General features: G+C 41.6%; 1 protein-coding gene across 3 annotated transcripts in view; it reads right to left on the reverse strand.

Moving 5' to 3' along the window:
• PRKAR1B (protein kinase cAMP-dependent type I regulatory subunit beta) overlaps positions 1-20,978 on the reverse strand; it is a 217,272-nt gene that overhangs the window by 142,833 nt on the left and 53,461 nt on the right. For 2 of the 3 annotated variants that reach the window (XM_061599943.1, XM_061599940.1), the window contains one exon: positions 17,584-17,658. The exons of the other annotated variant lie outside the window; for it this stretch is intronic. In XM_061599943.1, coding sequence (XP_061455927.1) covers positions 17,584-17,658 — 75 coding nt within the window. The remainder of the gene's footprint in view (positions 1-17,583; positions 17,659-20,978) is intronic. 3 annotated transcript variants of the gene reach the window in all.

Genomic DNA, 20,978 nt, shown 5'->3' on the forward strand with positions numbered 1-20,978 from the left:
AGCAGCCATTATCTCGCAGCCTAACTTACATCACAGAGTTGTTGTGGGGACAAAATGGAGAGTGGAAGAACCACCTGCACTGCCTTGAGCTCCTTGGAGAAGGGGGAGGAGGAAAGGCGGGGTAGAAATGTAAGAATACATAACCTCACACTGGTAATGTAACCTTCTTAAAGTTTAGATCCGAAGCAGGGATAGGGAAATCTGTGACCCTCCAGATGTTCCTATTATTATTTATTTATTATTACATTATTATTTTATAATAGTCACATTTTTGCACTCAGTATCTCAAAGCAACGTACAGAATGAAAATGGAAGCAACGAAGACATTAAAACCAGATATGAAACCAACAATAAACCAAACCTAAAATACTCATCTGAACATATATTTAAAACAAACCCTACCCACTTAAAAGATGCATCCAAGAAAGGCCACAGACATATGTAACTACCCTCCCAATTAAAAACCAAAAGCTTAGGTAAATAAGTATGTTTTTGCCTGGCACCTAAAAACAGGTGATGGTGCCAGGCATGAATGTAAAAGGGATGAGAGAAAACGTTTTAATTTGTCATCCACCCTGAGAGCAGTTCTGCAGACGGTTGGGATAAAAACTGCTTAAATAATTGCATCTACACTTTGGAACTACCTGCCTATTGACATCAAGCAGGTACCTTTGCTGTATTATTTTCAGAACCTGCTTAAAATATTTGTTTAGGACGACTTCCGGGAAGGGTGACTTCGCTTGTGCCTGCTTTTGGGACGGGCTCCCGCCTCAAAAGAAGCTTATTCAGATATAAATCAGTCAGAACATTTTTTTTTTTGACTGATGAAATTTCTCCCGGGCAGGGAGAAACGTAGAGATCAACCTCAAAAGCCTGTTTTTGTTGGGAGGACTGGATTTCATTAATTTATGAGATAAGGTCCAGCCAACAATGCCGGACGGACTTCCTAACAAGCTCTATCTGCTTAAGCGATACGTTTATCTTTTCTTTAAAGAGAGAACGGACTAACAGGCAAGCACCCTTCTTTCTATTATTTTTTTTACTTGGTTTAAATTGTTGCAGCAAAAGGAGATTTGTCAGATTGATCAGCTTTGGACAACTTCTGGGTGAGATATAGCTCTTCTCTGTTATTCACGAAATTAATAGCTTATCTCTGTTTCTGTCGCAAAAAGCTGTCCTGGAAGTGCATTCTAAACATAATAAACAGAAGAGGGATTTCTATTCCTGATTTCTATTCCGAGGAATATTATATTGTCTGGGACTATTCTCTTTTTGGTCTATTTTATTTTGACGAATCTGCTTCTTCACGACGCCACTAACTGTTTTGATGCTGGGAACTAAATTTGTTTTGCATTCTTGAACATAGAGAGATAAGGCAGGTTGCTCTGTTTATACTGTGATGTCATCAAGCCTGGAATATTAACCCAATTGTTGCTGAAATAAGAAGTGGTTCTTCTTTATTTTTGTTTTGCTTTGTTTTCGTGGTTTTAAAAATGGCAATCAAGAAAGTGGCTGAGAATCTGGAAGTAATTATGTTTCAGAAAATAATGGATGAGATTGAGATAACGAAACAAACCCTGCGACAGGGTAGTAAGGAGCTGAAAATTGAACTGAGCAAAATGACGCAGGAGCTTAAAGAATTAGGGGATCCTGTGAGAGAGGAGAATGAGATCAGAGATGAGAAAAGAAAAAATAAAGGGAAGATACAAGTCCTGGAGATTGGAACAAATGTGGAATTGGAAAAAGATCTGGAGTTTATGGATTTTAGAAATAAAATCTACTGTTTGGAATTTAACGTTATCTCTGAAGAAATTAATGAAGATATTAGAGATAAAGTTATCAATGGCTTGGATAATCTTCTGGACTGGAATGATGTGATGGAGCTTGATATAGAGAAAATCTATGGAATTAACTGCAGCCATGTGACAATGGAAAAACTCTTAAGAGATGAGCCAGTGCATTTTGTAAAAAAGAAGAACACAGATATGACTTTACAACAGTATTTCAGCAACTTATTCAGAATGGATGGCAAGAAAATATTTGGGATAGAGGAAATTCCCATCAGACTCTTATTATATGACTATGGCTACAACAGCAAGATTATTATGGAATACTGATAATGGAAGATTGGACACTGAAATTACTGGACTTAACAGGACTATTGAAGATGGAAGATGGAACTAATAGGGATAATGGAATAATGGCTATTGAAATTATTGGACCTAACAGATTCTGATGAGATGGATTAATCGAAATGTTTATTTGGACTATGGTTATGACAATAAGATTATTATAATTATTAATGAGATGGATTAATTGACATGTTTATTTGGAGAAAAATTGATAGATATATTTCTTAAAGAATTGAAACCTCTCTTTGACTTTTTGTGGAAAGAATAAAGTAATGTTTATGAGATTTGATGATTAATTAAGATAATTACTGGAGGAAAGTGATTTTATAATATGATTTAAGAGACAGGATTGTTATATATTGTAGACCTATAACTGATTTGATATGTGACAAATGGGAAGTCAACATTTTATTTTTTTTTGTTTAATCATTTTTGTTTTGTTTTGTTTTTTGTCTTTGAATGTTTTATGATTTTGTTTTCTATGTTTTATGAAAATTTGAATAAAAATTATTGTAAAAAAAAAAAAAAAAAAATTGTTTAGGCAAGCCTATCCAGACACGTAAATGTTGATGTCCTTTAATCTCTTTTTTAGTTTACTGCTGTTTTAATTGTTTTTTTAAATGTTTTTAATTACTTGTTTTTATTGATAACTTTAACGTTCCTTGTAAACTGTGTAGAGGTTTGTTTTTACAATCAAGCAGTATACAAATGATGTTAAATAAATAAATAATACAATTGTGGTGGTGTAGTTGGTTCTTATCCCCTTCATGTCAATACAATTCTTCTAGGTCAGAGGTCAGAACTTGACAAAAAGTTATAATTTTTTTTGGTCTGCTGTATACAGTTCTGTTAATCAAATGCTGACAACAATAACCTCCTCTGTAAATATGACTTCAAGCAGGTATGTGTCTCAGACAAGTACCATCAGGTTTTCTTTTATAAAACAGCTAAAAAAAATAGCTTCTGGCATTCTAATCTCTCCAAAAGTTAACTGTGGAGGAAGGGGGGAAATGTTTCACAATCCTTCCCCTTCCCCACCCCCTTGAGGGCTTGACATAATGCTAAGCCAAAATTATCCCAGTTTTAAAAAAAGGAAAAATATAAAGCTTTGACAGTTTCTTTCTGAATGAAAGGATAGGAAAGTCATTGGGCAAACTCCTGTAAGTTATATTCTGAAGTTCAAGAAGATCACAAAATTTCCGGGCTGGGAAAGGCCTGTATAAAGGTTATTTGTCCTGCTGTTCTGCCATGAAGAAGCACGCACCAAATCCATCCTCTGGGCCAAACTAGATACAATGCTAAACATGTCACATAAAAGCATAGAAAGGCTGTTTTAAAATTAAGAACAGGCACAAGGGACACCAATTTTCACCAGGAGTGGAACATACAGGGTGTGGAGGTTTAATCCTTCCCTCCCCAGCCATGTTCCCAAGGAAAATGCACCCCCCTGCCTGTCAATTAGACCCCAGGCAAGAAACATCCCCATTGGTGCCTGGATGTTTTTTCGGGGATGCATCATCAGACTGGCCATTTTCATCAGGACATTCCCTGCATGTTACAATCCCGATGGGAAATCCCCCCCCCCCCGTCATGCCTGCAACTTAAAACAAAACACCAGGCATCGTGTGCTTCTGGCTTACGCATTTAGTATCACATTTTAAATTATTATATGTAAACTTCATAGAGGTTTTCTACAATCAAGTGGTATATACATTTTGTTAAATAAATACATCTAGTTTGGGCCTCAGAGAGCTAATTCCTCTCCCCTTTCCTTTAACAAAACAAGCAACCCTGTAAACTCCCCTGTAAGAAAGGGGCATAGCTCAGTAGCAGAGCACTTCCTTGGCACCGGAAAAATAATAATCCCAGGTTCAATCCCTGGCATCCTCAGATGGAGCTGGAAAAGATTCTTGTCTGAAACCCCGAAGAGCTGCTGCCAGTCAGGGTAGACAATACTGAGCTAAAGGGACCAGTAGATGCAATGAAGGCAGTACAGTATAAAGCACCTTCCTGGGGTTCCTTTGTCTTGCCAGAAAATGGGAGTCATAGGAACCTAGGAAGCTGCCTTATCAGACCATAAGTCCATCTAGCCCAGTACTGTCAACACTGACTAGCAGTGACCCTCCTGGGTTTCAAGGCAAGAAGCCTCTCCCAGCCCTGCCTGGAGATGCCAAGGATTGGACCTGGAAGTTTCTTCATACAAGGCAGGGGGTTCGCCAGCAAGCTATGGCCCTTCCTCATACTATAAGTAGACCTACTTTATTAAAATAAACGTGCATGACTTATTTAGGTCCATTAATTTCAACAGGTCTACTCTGGGTAGAACTTAGTTGGATACAACCTATAGCATTATGATGTAAAGCTACAATGTTAATAAATCTACAGCTGGCAGGCATCTTCTATATCTATATCTACACACATGCATGCACGCACACACGCATGCACACACACACACAGCAATGTACAGAGCAGAGTCTGTATGTCAGAATATAAGATAAAGAAAAGCAGCAGGAATTTCTATCCTAAATCCAATTTACAATTAATCCACTTAAAAAAGAACTGAGAAACTGAGAACAAATTCCTTCTATTTTCCTTGCAAGTAATGTTCCTATAAATCCATATTCTTGCTTGTATAACATTCCAAGCATAGTTAACCAGTTCATTGCTTGGTTGTACAAAGTTGTTGAGTTGGGGTTTTGGATAGTTTCCAAATTTGCAAGAGTAGATGAGATCATTTAAAGCCAAATTTATCAAATATCCAAAACAATATGAGAACTGAAACATAGCCATCCTTTGAAATTTGCACATATCCAAATTTTGTGATGCAGTTTTCTAAACAATGTTTACAAAAAATGCATATATATGCATAAATTATTTGTGAAAATAAAATGCAAAAATGCATTATATTAGGAGAAATTGCTTGCAAAAATGGGCACATTAGTCAAAACTACATACACAAAGGTGTTCAGTAGGAGAAATTAGTACTCAAATGCTGAATAATTTTCATGAGAATTTTAAAAAAAGATACCAAATTACTACAGAAATGTAGAGAACGAATTTAAGCCTGGAAAAAATGAGAAATTAAGACAGCAGAAACCGACTGAGCCATCCATCCCTAGCTGCCTTCTGCTGAGTCAGGCTCTTGGGTCAGACTAGGTCAGTATTGTGGGAAGCAGCATTCTGATTTCTCACCCAGGAGTCTTGTCCATCACTTGCAATTTGATCTTTTAGCTGGCGATGCCAGCGATGGAACCTTAGACTTTTGGCGTGCAAAGGATGTGATCTACCACGGCACCTACAACCCTTCCCACCCAAATACTATCTATCTTACAGCAGCGGTTCTTAAACTGTGATCTGCAAGTCTGGGATGAAAATCACAGAGCATTTGCTAATGGGTGATAGGGAAGACTGCTTTGCTGTCACGGTTCAGCCCTAGTCCCTGAACTTGAAAAATGGAAATGGACTGCCTTCAAGTCGATCCCAACTTATGGCTACCCTATGCATAGGGTGTTCATGGTAAGCGGTATTCAGAGGGGGTTTACCATTGCCTCCCTCTGAGGCTAGTCCTCCCCAGCTGGCTAGGGCCTGCTCAGCTTGCCACAGCTGCACAAGCCAGCCCCTTCCTTGTCCGCAACTGCCAGCTGGGGGGCAACTGGGCTCCTTGGGACTATGCAGCTTGCCCATGGCTGCACAGGTGGCAGGGCACATCACCCCTAAGCCACTCCCTGTGGGGGTGATCTTTAGCTGGCCCTTGACATCCAGGAGAAACGAGCGGGGATTTGAACTCACAGACTCTGGACTCCCGGCCAGGCTCTCCTCCCCACTGTGCTATACCAGCTTGTGTCCCAGAACTTAAGGTCTCCTCAAATGTACAGCAGGACCCTCCAGTAGCTCTCCACACTACCAATGACCCTGGAGAGCCATTGGGTTGTATCCAACTAAGTTTTACTCAGAGTAGAACCACTGAAATTAATGGACCTAAAGTTAGCCATGTCCATTAATTTTAATGGGTCTAATCGGGGAGACCAGGGTTCAAATCCTCACACAGCCATGAAGCTCACTGGGTGACATTGGGCCTGTCACTGCCTCTCAGCCTCAGAGGAAGTCAATGGTAAACCACCTCTGAATACAGCTTACCATGAAAAAACCCTATTCGTAGGGTCGCCATAAGTCAGAATCGACTTGAAGGCAGTCCATTTCCATTTTTCAATTGGAGCAGAGCTAGCATTGGCTAGAGGAGATTGGGCTCAGGCTCTCCTGCCCCATAAATCCACATACCAGATGCCTGGATTTCTGGCCAGTTCACAGACCTTACTTTCCCCAGGGCCACATAAGATGATGATGACATTTATTACCCACCCTTCACCAGCACGTTGTAGGTTTAAACTGTTAAACAACAGTTCAATTTCAGTATTTAGAATGGTTAAATTACATTCACAAAAAATAGGGTGGGTCCTGAAAACATACATCTCAGGTGACAAAGGACAGGGTAAAGAGCCGCCCTGGGGTCCTGCTGGGAGGAAGGGTGGGATATAAATCAAATAATAAATAAATAAAAAGATGCATCTTCAGCATACGATGAAAGCTGCACAATGAAGGTGCCTGACGCACTTGTGCAGGGAGGGAGTTCCACAAATTAGGAGCTACCACCGAGAGTGCCCTCTCCCCTGAACTTCTAAGGGTGGCTGAACTACTAGGAGGGCCCCTTCTGCTGATCTTAACACCTGAGGGTGTGTAGGGAATGAGGCATTTGGGGCCCAAGTCATTTATAGGTCTTTAAACACCAGCATGAGCATGTTGACTTGGACCAAGAAACAAATTGGCAACCAATGCAGCTGTTTTAGAACAGGGCTATGCAAGTCCTAAAGCTGCTGAATTTTGGGGATTAATTTTTTTTATTAATTTCTGTAGACCTTATAAACTCATAAAAACATAATTTTATATAACAAAAGAAATTAACAGAAATCATCATTACATTTCCATACATCAGTTCCTTACATTCAGGTGTTATATTGGGCCTCCATTTATGCTATATATTAAATCAATTGCATATTTATTAATTTCTAATATTTTCCCTTTTGCCTTCACAGGAACATTTCAGGGAGCTTGGTCCAACTTCCTTGTTAACTATCCATCAACTGTTCCATATCTGAGAATATGTCATTGGTACTATTGGACCATCAGCCTGTTCACTGATAAATCTAAAAAAATCAGACTAAACCACTGTAAAATTGTCTCTCTTCCTTATATCTCGTGCCATCTTTAAATTTATCTGTAAGCTTTTCCAGTAATGGTGTGTCCTGCCAGATCCTTCCAAAATCGACTATGGTGAGTCGTGCTGACAATAATAAAACACTGATTAATTTCTTATTCTGTAATTCCAAATCTTCAATCAAGAACAGGTTCAATAGCTTCATTTGTGGGAACAAATTAATCTGCTGTCATAATATCAGTCCTATTTCTCTGCAACTGTTGCCCAAAACCTTTGAACTTTTTGGCAATCCCACCACTTATGCAAATAGGTACCTATTTCCATACACCCCTTCCAACTGTATTGCTGCTTGCATAAATGAGATCTTTCTAGGTGTCATATACCGCCTGTATACCAATATTAGCGAGAGCTCTCTATGTTTAGTGGATATTGAAGTAAATGGTAGTTTGTTCCACAAAATCACCCAATCTTTTCTATCTATTTGAATACCTATTTCTCGCTCACACCAAGTTTTTAAATCAAGGGTGTCTCCATTTGTCTTATCTATTAAAATCTTATATATATATTAGATATCACCCCCTTAGAGCAATTAGAATAGTTCATCACCAGTTTTTCAAACCTCAGGCTATGGTCTGAAGGCACATGAGGCCAGCACCCTGCTGGTCAGTGCCTGGATGGGAGACCGCCTGGGAACCATCTGTAAGCCGCCTTGGGTTTCTATGATGAAAAGAAAGGAGGGATAGAAAAGCAATAAATAAGCCTGGAGGGTCTATAGATTGTACTTTCTTTTACTACTGGACTGTTTAAAACATCTTTCAGCTGCTAACAACCATGAGAGTGGAATCTCCTGTAACCGATTTTTTGAATTGTTCCTCATTTAATGGAGTGCAATTTATGTAAAAGTCACTAAGATGATATAATCCCTTTGCACACCACCCTCAAAAATTATAAAAGGTAAAGGCAAAGGTGTCCCCGCACTTGTAGTGCGAGTCATTTCTGACTCTTAGGGTGACGTCTTGCGACGTTTACTAGGCAGACCATATATATGGGGTGGGATTGCAAGTTCCGTCCCCGGCCTTTCTTTACCCCCCAGCATATGCCGGGTACTCATTTTACTGACCACGGACGGATGGAAGGCTGAGTGGACCTCGACCCCTTTTACCGGAGATTCAACTTCCTCCTTTCATTGGAATCGAACTCCAGCCGTGAACAGAGCTTCGGCTGCGTTACCGCTGCTTACCACTCTGCGCCACGGAGGATCTTGAAAAAAGCAAAAAAAATCATAAGCCATATTCTTATTAAAAAATGAAGGGTAGAATGCCAAGGGAATCAATGACAATATAGCTGGGGTCAATATTGTTGTTTTCTTATCCAAGCCCGAAACATTGTTTGCGTGAATTTATTTTCCATTCTTGACACAATATGAAACTTATTTTTTAGAAAAGGAATCATGTTTAATGGAATACCATTTACTTGAGCTGTTCAAGAGTGATCCAATGCTTTTCTGTATCTCCCAAAATAAATGTGACCTATTTGGTTTGCAAAATAATATAATTCCAAATTCAGAATCCCCACCCTCCTGTTTTTGTTGTTAAATATAATCCTTTTTTACTAACCCTTATCCTCTTTTGGCCAAATACAAATTGGTTCAATTGTTGTTGCCATATTCTTAATTGCCTTAATGGTATCTCAGTCGGGAGCACTGGAAATAAATAAGTCAATTTTGACAATATAATCATATTAGTCATATCCAATTTATCCATCAACGTATTATTAGCCTTTTTCCATCGTTGTACATCTTTGCTAATGATCTGCCATTCCCTCTCATAATTCTCCTTATACAATTTATTAAAATTTCTCAGAATCTGAACTCCCAGGTATCTTAATTTATAGGTATTCCTAATGTTATTGAGAGAGTCCTTTCGGCCCCAGGAGTTATATTAAAACAAAGGGCCTTTGATTTATGAAAATTGACCCTTAATCCCTCTGCTGCTCCAAATGATACAAATTCCTTTTTAATTATTACTGCAGCTTGATGTGGATCTGAAATATTAAGAACAATATCATCATAATGCAGAAAGCCCTATTACATAGTTTTGATATCCAGTTTTAACCCCCATGCCTTCTAATGTTTGATGCAGCAGAATTGTTAATGGCTCCCATGCTAAAATAAACAAAAATGGGGAGAGCAGACATCCTTGCTTTGTTCCTCACAAGGCTTCAAATGGCTCTGATTTCACTCTACCTTTTGTGGTAGATTTTGAGTATATTTAAGATAGTTCATTCTTAATTTTTATTCCAAATTGCATTTTAGATATTACTTCCTTAAAAAAAAATTCCAAACTATCAAAAGCCTTAAAAATACCCATGGCCAAAGTCCCCAAAGGAGCAGCATAATTGTTAATATATAGAATGATATTTAACAAATTCCTAATTGGATCTGCAATATGCCTGCAAGGAACAAAGCCATTTTGGTCTGCCCCTATCAATTTACTATGAATCTCTTCAGCCTGTTCGCTGCAACTGCAGCAAATATTTTATAATCTTGGTTAATTAACAATACCGGTCTGAATGAATCAACCCACTTAAGATCCTTTAACGGTTTTGGGATTGTTACAATCTTAGTTTCTAACCATGTTTTTGGAAAGGAGGATCCTCATTAAACAGCCTGGTTAAATTTGGAAGAAGAAGCTCTTTATATGTTTGATAATATAAAGAAGTGAATCCATCCGGTCCGGGAGCCTTTCCTGATTTTAGATTCTTTATTATTCCCTCAACTTCCTCTGTTGTAATTCATTCTTCTAACATAGATCTATCCTCTTCAGTTAACTGTGGTAAATAGATATTTCCTAATCGTTTCCACTGGGGGGGTTGTTGTACTATATAAGTTCTTATACAATTTCTGAAATTCTCCACTGATTATCTCAATGGAATATATATTTGTTCCATCATCCTTAACTCAGTTTTTGACTCTAGCTCTTTTTTTCTTATTGAAACACTGAGCTAATAACTTTGAGCCTTTACCCCCACATTCATAATACCTTTGCTTCAGATATAATAAATTTACTGTTACTTGGTTTATTTCTAAAACCTCTAATTCCCTTCACTTAGTCTCCAACTGTTTATATATTCTGTGTGCCCCTATTCTTCTATATTTCAATGCTAGTTCCTCTATTTCCTTCTCTAGCTTCTCCATGTCTCCTCTTCTGTTCTTCTTTAATGTACTATATTCCTTAATGCTAATTCCTCTGATTACAGCCCTTTCTGCTTCTCATAGCAGACCACTATATATTACCTTCCACATAATTTTCCTTAAAATAATTTTATATCGATTCATGTATCTTCTCTCTACATTCTTGATTTGTGACTACATCTGGGGGAAATATCCATGCACAGGAGGTGAACAGAGCCAGCCTCACCTCCACTGGGGCATGATCTGTTGTCTTAATTTGTCCTATATCTGAATATATTAGCTGCTCCAACAGGGAACAAGAAATTAGAACAAAGTCTATCCGTGAATTCGTATTACGGGGAACAGAGTGAATGTAAACGTTATACAAGTTCTAATGCTGCTGCATTTTGTACCAGTTGAAGCTTCCAAATTTTCTTCAAGGGTAGCCCCATGTAGAGCTCACAGCAATAATCTAATTTGGAAAGGAGGCAATGAGCCAGGCAGACGTTTCTGTACTACTGGCAAAGTGTCTGGCTAGCTGTACGTGAGGCTACCTGGGAGGAAGGGGAAGTGCATGGAAACACCTGCTTTGATCAGAGCCTGCCTGAGATCCAGGAAGTGATGGAGTCTCAAACTCCTATATAAGCTCCCAGTTGCTTCATTGCTGAAGAAACAGCTCCACGTTCTGGCTTCCCGAAATGGGGAAATGGACAATGACCCTATCCTGCACCCACGATTCTCTCCTGCAAAAGTATCTTTGAGATCATTTCCCCTTATCTGGGGTTCACTTCACTTCTGGTATTTTTTAAACCGGGGAGGGGGTAAAATTACATGGAGGGTAGGGATGTGGGAGAAATTTGATTCAGTTCATATTTAAAGGCAACACCTAATTTGCACTTTTGGAAACAACACAAAAACCGAAACACAGCCGTCCTTCAAAATTCAGAGTTTTCAGAATTGTGCAATGCAGTCCTCCAGCCAAGTAATGCATTCGAAAATGCATATACTAGTGTAAAGTGTACATATAGCTCCACATATTAGTGAATATAATATACAAAAATGGATTGTATTAGAGAAAATTGTTTTGCAAAAATGTGTACACTAGGCAAAATTGCATACAAACGTGTACATTAGGAGAAATTTTGCACTAAAATGCTGATGAGTTTACATGAGGATTTTTCAAAAATCATTCCAACCTTATGTGGAAATGTGGAGCATTAAGTGAACTTAGAGAGCCAGTGTGGTGTAGTGGTTAAGGTGTTGGACTACGGTTCGAATCCCCACATAGCCATGAAACTTACTGGGTGACCTTGGGCCAGTCACTACCTCTCAGCCTCATAGGAAGGCAATGGTAAACCCCCTCTGAATACTGCTTACCATGAAAACCCTATTCACAGGGTCGCCATAAGTCGGGATCAACTTGAAGGCAGCCCATTTTCAATTTTTTCCAAGTGAATCTAAGATTGGAGAAATCAGAAACTAAGGTTCACCCATCCCTAATGGAGGGTCCAGCCAGCAAAGAGAAGGTTAACCATCCTCTTCCCCCCAAGCTGAGCTTCCTCACCAAATGCTCCCCCTACCTCCTTTGGAATTATGAGGCAAAAGTGGGTTTGGGACCCCATGTTTGCCAAGATGGTGCCTAGATCTGCCCTGAATGTTTGCTACTAACAAGTGAGATGTGTCCTCAGCTAATTTCACATCCAATTGTTCCTGCTGGCTATTTCCAGAAAAGGAAGAATGTAAGGATGTAGTAATGGGGGCGGGGGGAGAGAAAGTGATTAAGATGGCAATAAACCAGAGGCTATTGAAAAGAGAAAAGGACTATTAGGTGAGATTTTAAGAAAGGAAATGATTCAGTGGTCAGGTGGGAGATATCTACAAGCAGATGGAGTTTCATATACTTAATTAAATTGCAGTCTGTTGTAAAGAAGGATGTGCTGGGAACCAAGGTGAAAAAACAACCATATCAAATAAGGAGGCTGTTTATGGGGAGGGTTTGGCTAGAGATGGACAAATCTGCCCATTTTGGTTTCTTTCTCATCTTACCTTCCAGTCTTAAGTTCAATTTACCCCATTTCTGCATCTGTTTGCTTTTTTTTTTTTAAAAGAAAAGTCTGCATGGAAATACATATGTATGTGCTATTGTTTTAAACTGATTTGATATACATAATTTTGTGGGGTATTTTTAAATGGGTTGTACCCAGTGCTAGCCCTATTCAGAGTAGGCTCATTAAAATTAACTCAGATCTATTAATTTCAGGGAGTTTAACCCTGAGTAAGACTTAGTTGGCAACAACCCAATGTTTTTCTATATGCAACTGTTTTAGGTATGTTTTTATTATATTGTAAATTGGTTTGGGATTCCTCCTGGGAAGCAATTAATAAACCGAACAACAACAACATTTTGTACACAATTTCCCCTAATATAATGCATTATTGGGTGTTAGTTTCACTAACGTACCCATTTCTGTGCACACTTTGTCTTAATATATGCCTTTTTTGGCTGGAGAACAGCTTCAGAAAATTTAGAGAAGTGTACATTTTGAAGGACAGCCACATTTCAGTTCATGTATTGGTTCAGGACGTACAAAACTAGAAATTTCAGCCTGAAATGTGAACCAAACAAATGCCTCTCCCAGATGTGGGCTTGGAGGAAGGGAGCACCGCAAGCAACCTTGCACCCCCCCTAAAGTCACCAGAGTCTGCCCAAGAGCTTTGTAGGAGGGGAGGATTCCCACTGGAATCCAACCAAGCTTCCCAAAATAGGCATTTACCTTTTACTATCTGTCCTTCTAGTCTAATTGTGCCAACACTGACTGGCAGCATCTCTCCAGGGTTTTAAGCAAAGGTATTTCAAACACCTGTAACCTGATCCTTTCCAATGGAGATGTCAGGGTTTGAATCTTGGACCTTATGCATGTAAAGAAGAGGCTCTACCACTGAGGACATAAAAAGAACCCAGCTGAATCAGACCAAACTAGTCCAACATCCGCTTCTCACAGTGGCCAGCCAGATGCCTATGGGAAGCCCACAAGCAGGATGTAAGTGCAAGAGCATTCTCCCTGCTTGTGGTCCCCACCAGCTGGGATTCAGAGGCATACCACCTCTGATTCTGGAGATATTACAAAGCCATCGTGACTAGCAACCATTCATAGTTTTATCCTTCATGAATTTGTCTAACCCCTTTTTTCAAGCTGTCCAAGTGAGTGACCATCACTACATCCTGTGCCGGTGAACCCCACAGTTGAACAACGTTTTGTGAGAAGAAGGGCCTCCTATCGCCTGACCTGAATCTTCCAATATTCAGCTGCGTTGCATGACCCCACAGGAACATAGGAAGCTGACTTATACTGAACTAGACCCATCTCAGCCCCAGCAAGCATGGCCAATAGCCAGGGATGATGAGAGCTGAAACCCAGCAGCATCTGGAGGGCCAAAGGTCCCCCACAACTGGTCTACACTGACTGGCAGTGGCTTTCCAGAATTTCAGAGAGGTGACACTCCCAACACTGCCTGGAGATGCCGGGGATGGAACCTGGGACCTTCTGCATGCAAAGAGTGGCTGGATAAACAGCCAGATGGGCAACTAATAAATTCAATAAATAAATAAAAGCAGGTGCTCCACCACAACGGTGTGGCCCGTTCCCCAGGTTCTAGTCTCACGAGTGAGGGAGAAAGACATTTCTTTTTTCACTTACTCCACAACACGTATGACTTTATACATGGAACAATCATCCTCCCCAGCTGTCCAGGTCCTTTTGAGCACCTTCTACCTGATCCCCTTACCTGCAGGTGCCAAGTACTGACCGTGGGACTTTCTGTAAGTCAAGCATGTGCCCTATACCACTAAGTTATAATCCCTCCCTAAAGGGACTTGTCCTCTGAGTGGTCAGCAATAAAATGTAAAACCATAAAAACTTTATAAATGAGGCGGGAGGGGAGGGAAACAAACATGTGTTGGAATTGCTTTTTAATATGTTCTTAAACCTTCTTTTTAAAAATGTTTTTAAGCTTAGAAGATGTTTTGAACGCTTTTTTAAAGTAACATTTTTGAAGATGTTTTGTTTTAATGTGTTTTAAAGTTTGTTTTTATGATGTTTTAATGTTTTAGTGCTTTTGTTTGCCACCCTGGGCTCCTGATGGGAGAAAGGGCAGGATATAAATCAAATAATAACAGTAACAACAACAACAATGATAATAATGATAATGATGATGATGATAATATAATAATAATAATAATAAAACAAAAAACACCAGTAGCAAACCCACTAATACATCAGAATCAAAAGATCTTAAAATAAAAACACCTGGGGAAAATGAAAGAAGCCAAGGTATTCCCTGCTATAGTCACATCCACACCATACATTTAAAGCACATGGCTTCTGTGATGTTCCTATATTAATGTATATATGGTAAGTGTTGTTGTTTTAGAAGATACATGGTACGTGGAGTGAAAGAGGAGGGGGAGTGAATGGGCAGTAGAATGCGAGATGATTGGCTGAGTGTTTAAAATGGCTGAATGTATAAAAGGAAGAGTGAGAGTGGAATCTGGGGGGGAGAAGAGAAAGAGGTGGATGTTGATAGGTGGATGTGGTGTGAATTTGAGAGAGTTGTTTGCCAGGAGAGCGTGAAGAAGGAGGGAGGTGGAGTTCGGATTAGTATTGAGTAAAACCATATGCTTATGTGCCTTAAGAAGAAATCTTGTTAATCTTGTTAGCTTTGTTATCTTTAATAAATACTTAATTTGGTTTACCAAAGGCCTGATCCTTGGCTGGGGTTTCACAGACCAGAAGGGAGGGTAAGGTAATGACCAAGGCTGAAGGGGAACTGTAACAAATGGTGGCAGCGGAGAAGAGAATAACAATACCAGTATTCAGAGTCTCTGGGAATACTAGTATTAGGACGTGACTGGTGGTTGCCTAGCAGGGGGATCTGTTGAGATCTGTGCTAGAGCAGATAGGTAAACCATAAGAGAGTGCGGTCCGGACTGGTGGAGTCCCTGGTGGTGCCTAGTGACAGGCAGTAGCCACGCGCAGGTAGGAACCTGACAGGGAGAGCCAGGGAAGGACGCATCACAGCTTCATCCAAAGAACTGTTGTTTATCCCTCACAGAGCTACAGTTCCCAGCACCCTTAGCAAACTACATTTCCCAGTATTCTTGGGGGAAGCCATGTGTGCTAAATGTGCTTTAAATTATGGTGTGTATGTCTGCCTCTTGCACTGGCATAATACAATTTCGCTTTGCTCGTCTGGCAGAAGTTAGAACAGCTTCCAAAACACAGCCTTGCTATTTGTGCCACTGCAGTCCTCCTCCTATGCTATGACATTGTTTCTATTTAAGCCTTTAAGTCTGTTTTAGTGATGTTCTCAGCTTCCACATCTAGAAAGCAAAGCAGCATGGGTCAAATGCAGACAGAAAGAGAGAGAGATCCCATCTCAGGGAGGTGTGATCATCCGATCGCCTGGTGCCTGCAAAAGAAGTGGGGAGGAAAACACCCCTTCGAATCCTCATCATACATGCCAAGGACTAAAAAGACACTTGCCACTGCAATTATGGGAAAGGCCGATGCATGAGTGTTAAAACAGGAGAACCTAGAAGAACATAGGAAAAGCAGCTGCTGGCATGCAGAGCAAAAACACATTTCTCCAGATGTAACTTCAAGCTGTCTTTCACATCACCACCTGTTCAACTCCCCTCACTTCACCACAACAACATACATGAGGAAAACATCCACCCAGACAGCTGCATGGATAGCACTTCCTGGCCAAAGGTCTGTACCATTGCAATAGGTACTGTGGCGTCTTGGGCAAGGAACGCAACCTACAGCAACATTAATACAAAATGTGTAGCTTCAGTACTGTCACACAAAGCCCAGTTTCTGAGCGGGAAGAGACTCCGGGGGTTCCAGCGCTTACACAGGGTTCAGTTTCCTTGAAATGAAGGTCACTGGAGCCTGTGGTGTATTTAGGATATACGGTTTTATCTACACATCTGTGCAACCTGAGCATAAGATGCTGGGGCTCACAGCATCAACACCCAACAGATCTTGCTTTCCTATTAGGTTTCTAGGGGAGTCCCCAGAGTTATAACTTTGGATTCAGCACACAGAGCAGGTCAAGCCTCCATCTGTTTCCAGTTCTATACCAGACTAAAAAACACAAAGGTTATCTCCAGGCCCTAGGATGAAATAGCCTCCAGCCCGGTGAGGGGGAAATATACCCCCTCCTCGAAGAGCATCACTAACTACTTTGTTCCTATGACAACACATCTGCTCCTGACCAAGTTTTTAGACATGTAGGTAGGCTACTTAAGTCCAGCTAGGCCTATAAACTAATTAATGAAACTGGTTCAGCAGGTTCTTTACATTACAGATCCTAGCCATACAGATACAGAATTGCAGGCTTGTAGGGGACCCAAAGACATCATCCAGACCAACCCCCAATCCTATAACAATGTTATTCATCCCATATAAAAGGGCCTCTGGCCAGTGGCTGAGCATTATCCCCTCACCTAGTATAGACCCAAATAAAAACCGGAAGTCATATTGATGTAACTGAGGAGGTTTAGTGCAGCATGCACCATTCCCCCTGTCCCATAATTCTTGTCTCAGGACCCCTGATTTATGAGGTGCTTATGGCTTTTGCAACCTTCTTGCATAGTACAAGGAATCTAAGAGAGTTTTGTTTGTTTTACTGAGCTCAGATTGCAGGCTTCTGATGCTGCTTAGGATGAAAAGCCGGGAAATCTTCTTTAAGAAGTTTGTTTCACTCTGCCTAGGATGGCAGAAGCCAGGACAAGGCAATTTAATTAGTCAAAACACACACACGGAGAGGGAGGGAAGTCTTCCCAGCTGTATTCTCAGCCCTGCGAGAACAGCTTCAAGGTCATTGAGTGGTAAACAAAAGTTAGAAGCGTGAGATCAGAGACACTAGCCCCTGGGAAAGATAAAAAGCTCACAGGTATAGGTGCCACCTGTGCCCCCTCCCAGGGGGCCTTTTGGGTATAAATAAAGGACCCTCGATCTGGGCAGATAAGCCTCACCACGGGCTAGAACCTTGGCACCAACCTGCAGGAAAGAGCAGTGCGGTGTAAATCCAAACAGGGCCAAAAAGGATCTCTCTGCCTGCTTTCTGAGCAGCTTCTGGCAGGGAAAACAGAGAATGTAAGATCAAAGCTGTGCTCATTATTATCTGCTCTAAGGAATTACAGCCTGCTTGTCAAAATCATCAGCTTTGCTTCAGTAAAGGCACTAAGTTTTCTTTCCTCATCAGTGTGTTTCGTGGTCATTCAGATCTCAAACTTTCTTGCCTCAGGGAGGGGGAAAACCTTTGGCAAAACTCCTAGCTGTTGTGGGACTCCCAGCAGTGCCACAATAGTTACTGGTATATCCTGTGCAAAGGAGGCAGGGAAGATCCACCCATCTTCTGGCTGGCACAAAACCATGAAGGTACTGGGGCTAAACTGGACACTCGGTGGCAGATTTGGATCCGGGAACCCAGTTTTGCTAAACATCTAAAAGTGGTCTCGATGTGACTTTGAGAAAAGCAATGGGCGACAGAAGGGGTGTTTAATCCTTCCCTGCTCACCTCACTCCCTCGCCCAGCTGATTTCCCCACACATATTTGGAAAGCAGCTGGGGAGAGGATTGTGCAGAGGCCAATAGTGGAGCCTCTCCCCTTCATACTGCTTACCTCCCTGAAATTGCAACCTCACAGCTCACTTTTTCGATCTGGGATGAGGAAGCTTTTTCATCTCAAGGGCCACTTTCCCTTCTGGGAAATCTTCCAAGGGCCACATGCCAGTGGTGGGTGAGCCGGAGACAAAGTGGGCAAAGCAACACATGGAAATGATACCTTTGTTCAATAAGCTAGCTTTGACACACAAACACCCACACACCCACATCTCTCTCTATGTTCCATCCAGGCATTATCTATCCCGGCTAGCCCCTATTAGACTCGGGATCGCTGATGTGTTTTTCAGTCACACCCTCTGGGTTTCTACAAGGCATGACTAGGCATGGCTACCCAAGCAAAGACATTGTTACAACAATTAAACATGCTCCCAAGGACCTCTTAAGAAGGATTGGGGCAGGCACACTACTTTCGTGGGAGCTCTCTTGAAACAGGACTGGGCAAGCATGCAAGCACTCCTACTGGAGAGCGGCCTCGGTCTTTTTGTGCCTGTTCAAGTGGCAGCACATCATTGGTGATGGAGGCACAGATGCCTCAGTCAAACCATCCCAAGGCTCTGTCTCCGAGTGCTCCTGCCAGTTGGTGGATGCATCTCTTACAGGAGTCAGATCGGAGACCAGGCAGAAGACAGCAAATGTCCCAGAGGTGGGGTAAGTGGGTGATCATTTGGGAATTCAGCCTTGTCCATGGCGGCCCACACCTCAGGAGCAGGGCTGTCATTCAGCAGATGACTGGGTTTCTCCCCACCTTCGCTGATCTTCCCCTGCAGACCACTGGGCCCTTCCTTGGATCCCAGTCCTCTTTATCTTCAGAGCCACTCTTCCAAGAGTTCTCTATGGGGCTCATGACATTATCAGAGTTCAAGAACATATTCTAGACAAGCAAAAAGACTGATGGACAGTGTGAAGCAGGGCCGATGAAGGGTATGGCTGGGGAGGGGCTGAAAGATTTGACCCCTGGTCCTGATGATCCCCAACATTGTAGCAGATGTTTAGCAGAGCCAGGTTGTAAGGATCTGCCAGTTTGGCCCCAGCTTCTTTCTTTCTTTCTTTCTTTCTTTCTTTCTTTCTTTCTTTCTTTCTTTCTTTCTTTCTTTCTATCCCGCCCTTCCTCCCAGTAGGAGCCCAGGGCGGCAAGGAAAAGCACTAAAAACACTTTAAACCATCATAAAAGAAGACTTTAAAATATATTAAAACAAAAACATCCTTAAAACATATTAAAATAAAACACCTTTTAAAACATTTTTTAAAAAGCTTTAAAGACATCTTTTTAAAAAAGGTTGAAAAGCATGTTAAAAAGCAATTCCAACATAGACACAGAATGCGATAAGGTCTCCGCTTAAAAGGCTTGTTGAAAGAGGAAGGTCTTCAGTAGGCACTGAAAAGATAACAGACATGGTGTCTGTCTAATATTTAAAGGTAAAAGTGTCCCTGCACTTGTAGTGCAAGTCGTTTCCGACTCTTGGGGTGACGTCTTGCGACGTTTACTAGGCAGACCATATATATGGGGTGTGATTGCCAGTTCCATCCCCGGCCTTTCTGGGTACACATTTTACCGACCACAGATGGATGGAAGGCTGAGTGGACCTCAACCGCTTTTACTGGAGATTCGACTTCCTCCTTTTGTTGGAATTGAACTCTGGCTGTGAGCAGAGCTTCGGCTGCATTACCACTCTGAGCCACGGAGGATCTTTTTGTCTAATATTTAAGGGGGGTAATTCCACAGGGTAAGTGCCACTACACTACACTAAAGATCTGTTCCCTTGTTGTGCAGAACGAACCTCCTGATAAGACGGTATCTGCAGGAGGCCCTCACCTGCAGAGCGCAGTGATTGACTGGGTATATAAGGGATAAGACGGTCTTTCACGTATCCTTGTCCCAAGCTGTATAGGGCTTTGTACGCCAAAACTAGAACCTTGAACTTAGCCTGGTAGCTAATAGGTAGCCAGCGCAATTCTTTCAACAGCAGGGTGACATGTTGGCAATACTCTGCCTCAGTGAGCAGTCTCACTGCTGCATTTTGCACTAGCTGCAGCTTTCAGACCAACCTCAAGGGTACCCCCACATACAGCACATTACAGTAATCCAATCTGGAGGTTACCAGTTCATAGACAACACTGGTCAGGCTATCCCTGTCCAGAAACGGCCGCAGCTGTCTTACCTGCCAAAGCTGGTAAAACGTACTCCTAGCCACTGAGGTCACCTGGGTCTCTAGTGACAAACATGGATCCGGGAGCACCCACAGACTACAGACCTGCTCTTTCAGAGGGAGTACAACCCAATCCAAAGTAGGCAACTGACCAATTATCTGAACTCGAGAACTACCAACCCACAGTGCCTCCATCTTGCTAGGATTCAGACTCAGTTTATTGGCCCTCATCCAGCCTACCACTGAGTCCAGGCAGCGGTCCAGGGCTTGCACAGCCTCTCCCGATTCAGATGTTACAGAGAAACAGAGCTGGGTATCATCAACATACTGCTGACACCTCACCCCAAATCTCCTGATGACTGCTCCCAATGGCTTCATATAGATGTTAAATACCATGGGGGACAAGATGGTACCCTGCGGCACCCCACAGCACAACTGCCAGGGGGCCGAAAGACAATCACCCAATGCTATTCTCTGAAAATGACCTTAGAGATAGGATCAGAACCACTGTGAAACAATGTCTCCAACACCCATCTCACCAAGTCAGCCCAGAAGATACCCAGAAGATACCAATGGTCATTCATCAGGGCAAGGCAACCAAGGCTGATTCAGTTCCATAAC

The sequence above is a fragment of the Rhineura floridana genome, chromosome 17 (assembly GCF_030035675.1).
Source record: "Rhineura floridana isolate rRhiFlo1 chromosome 17, rRhiFlo1.hap2, whole genome shotgun sequence".
NCBI classification, from domain to species: Eukaryota; Metazoa; Chordata; class Lepidosauria; order Squamata; family Rhineuridae; genus Rhineura; species Rhineura floridana.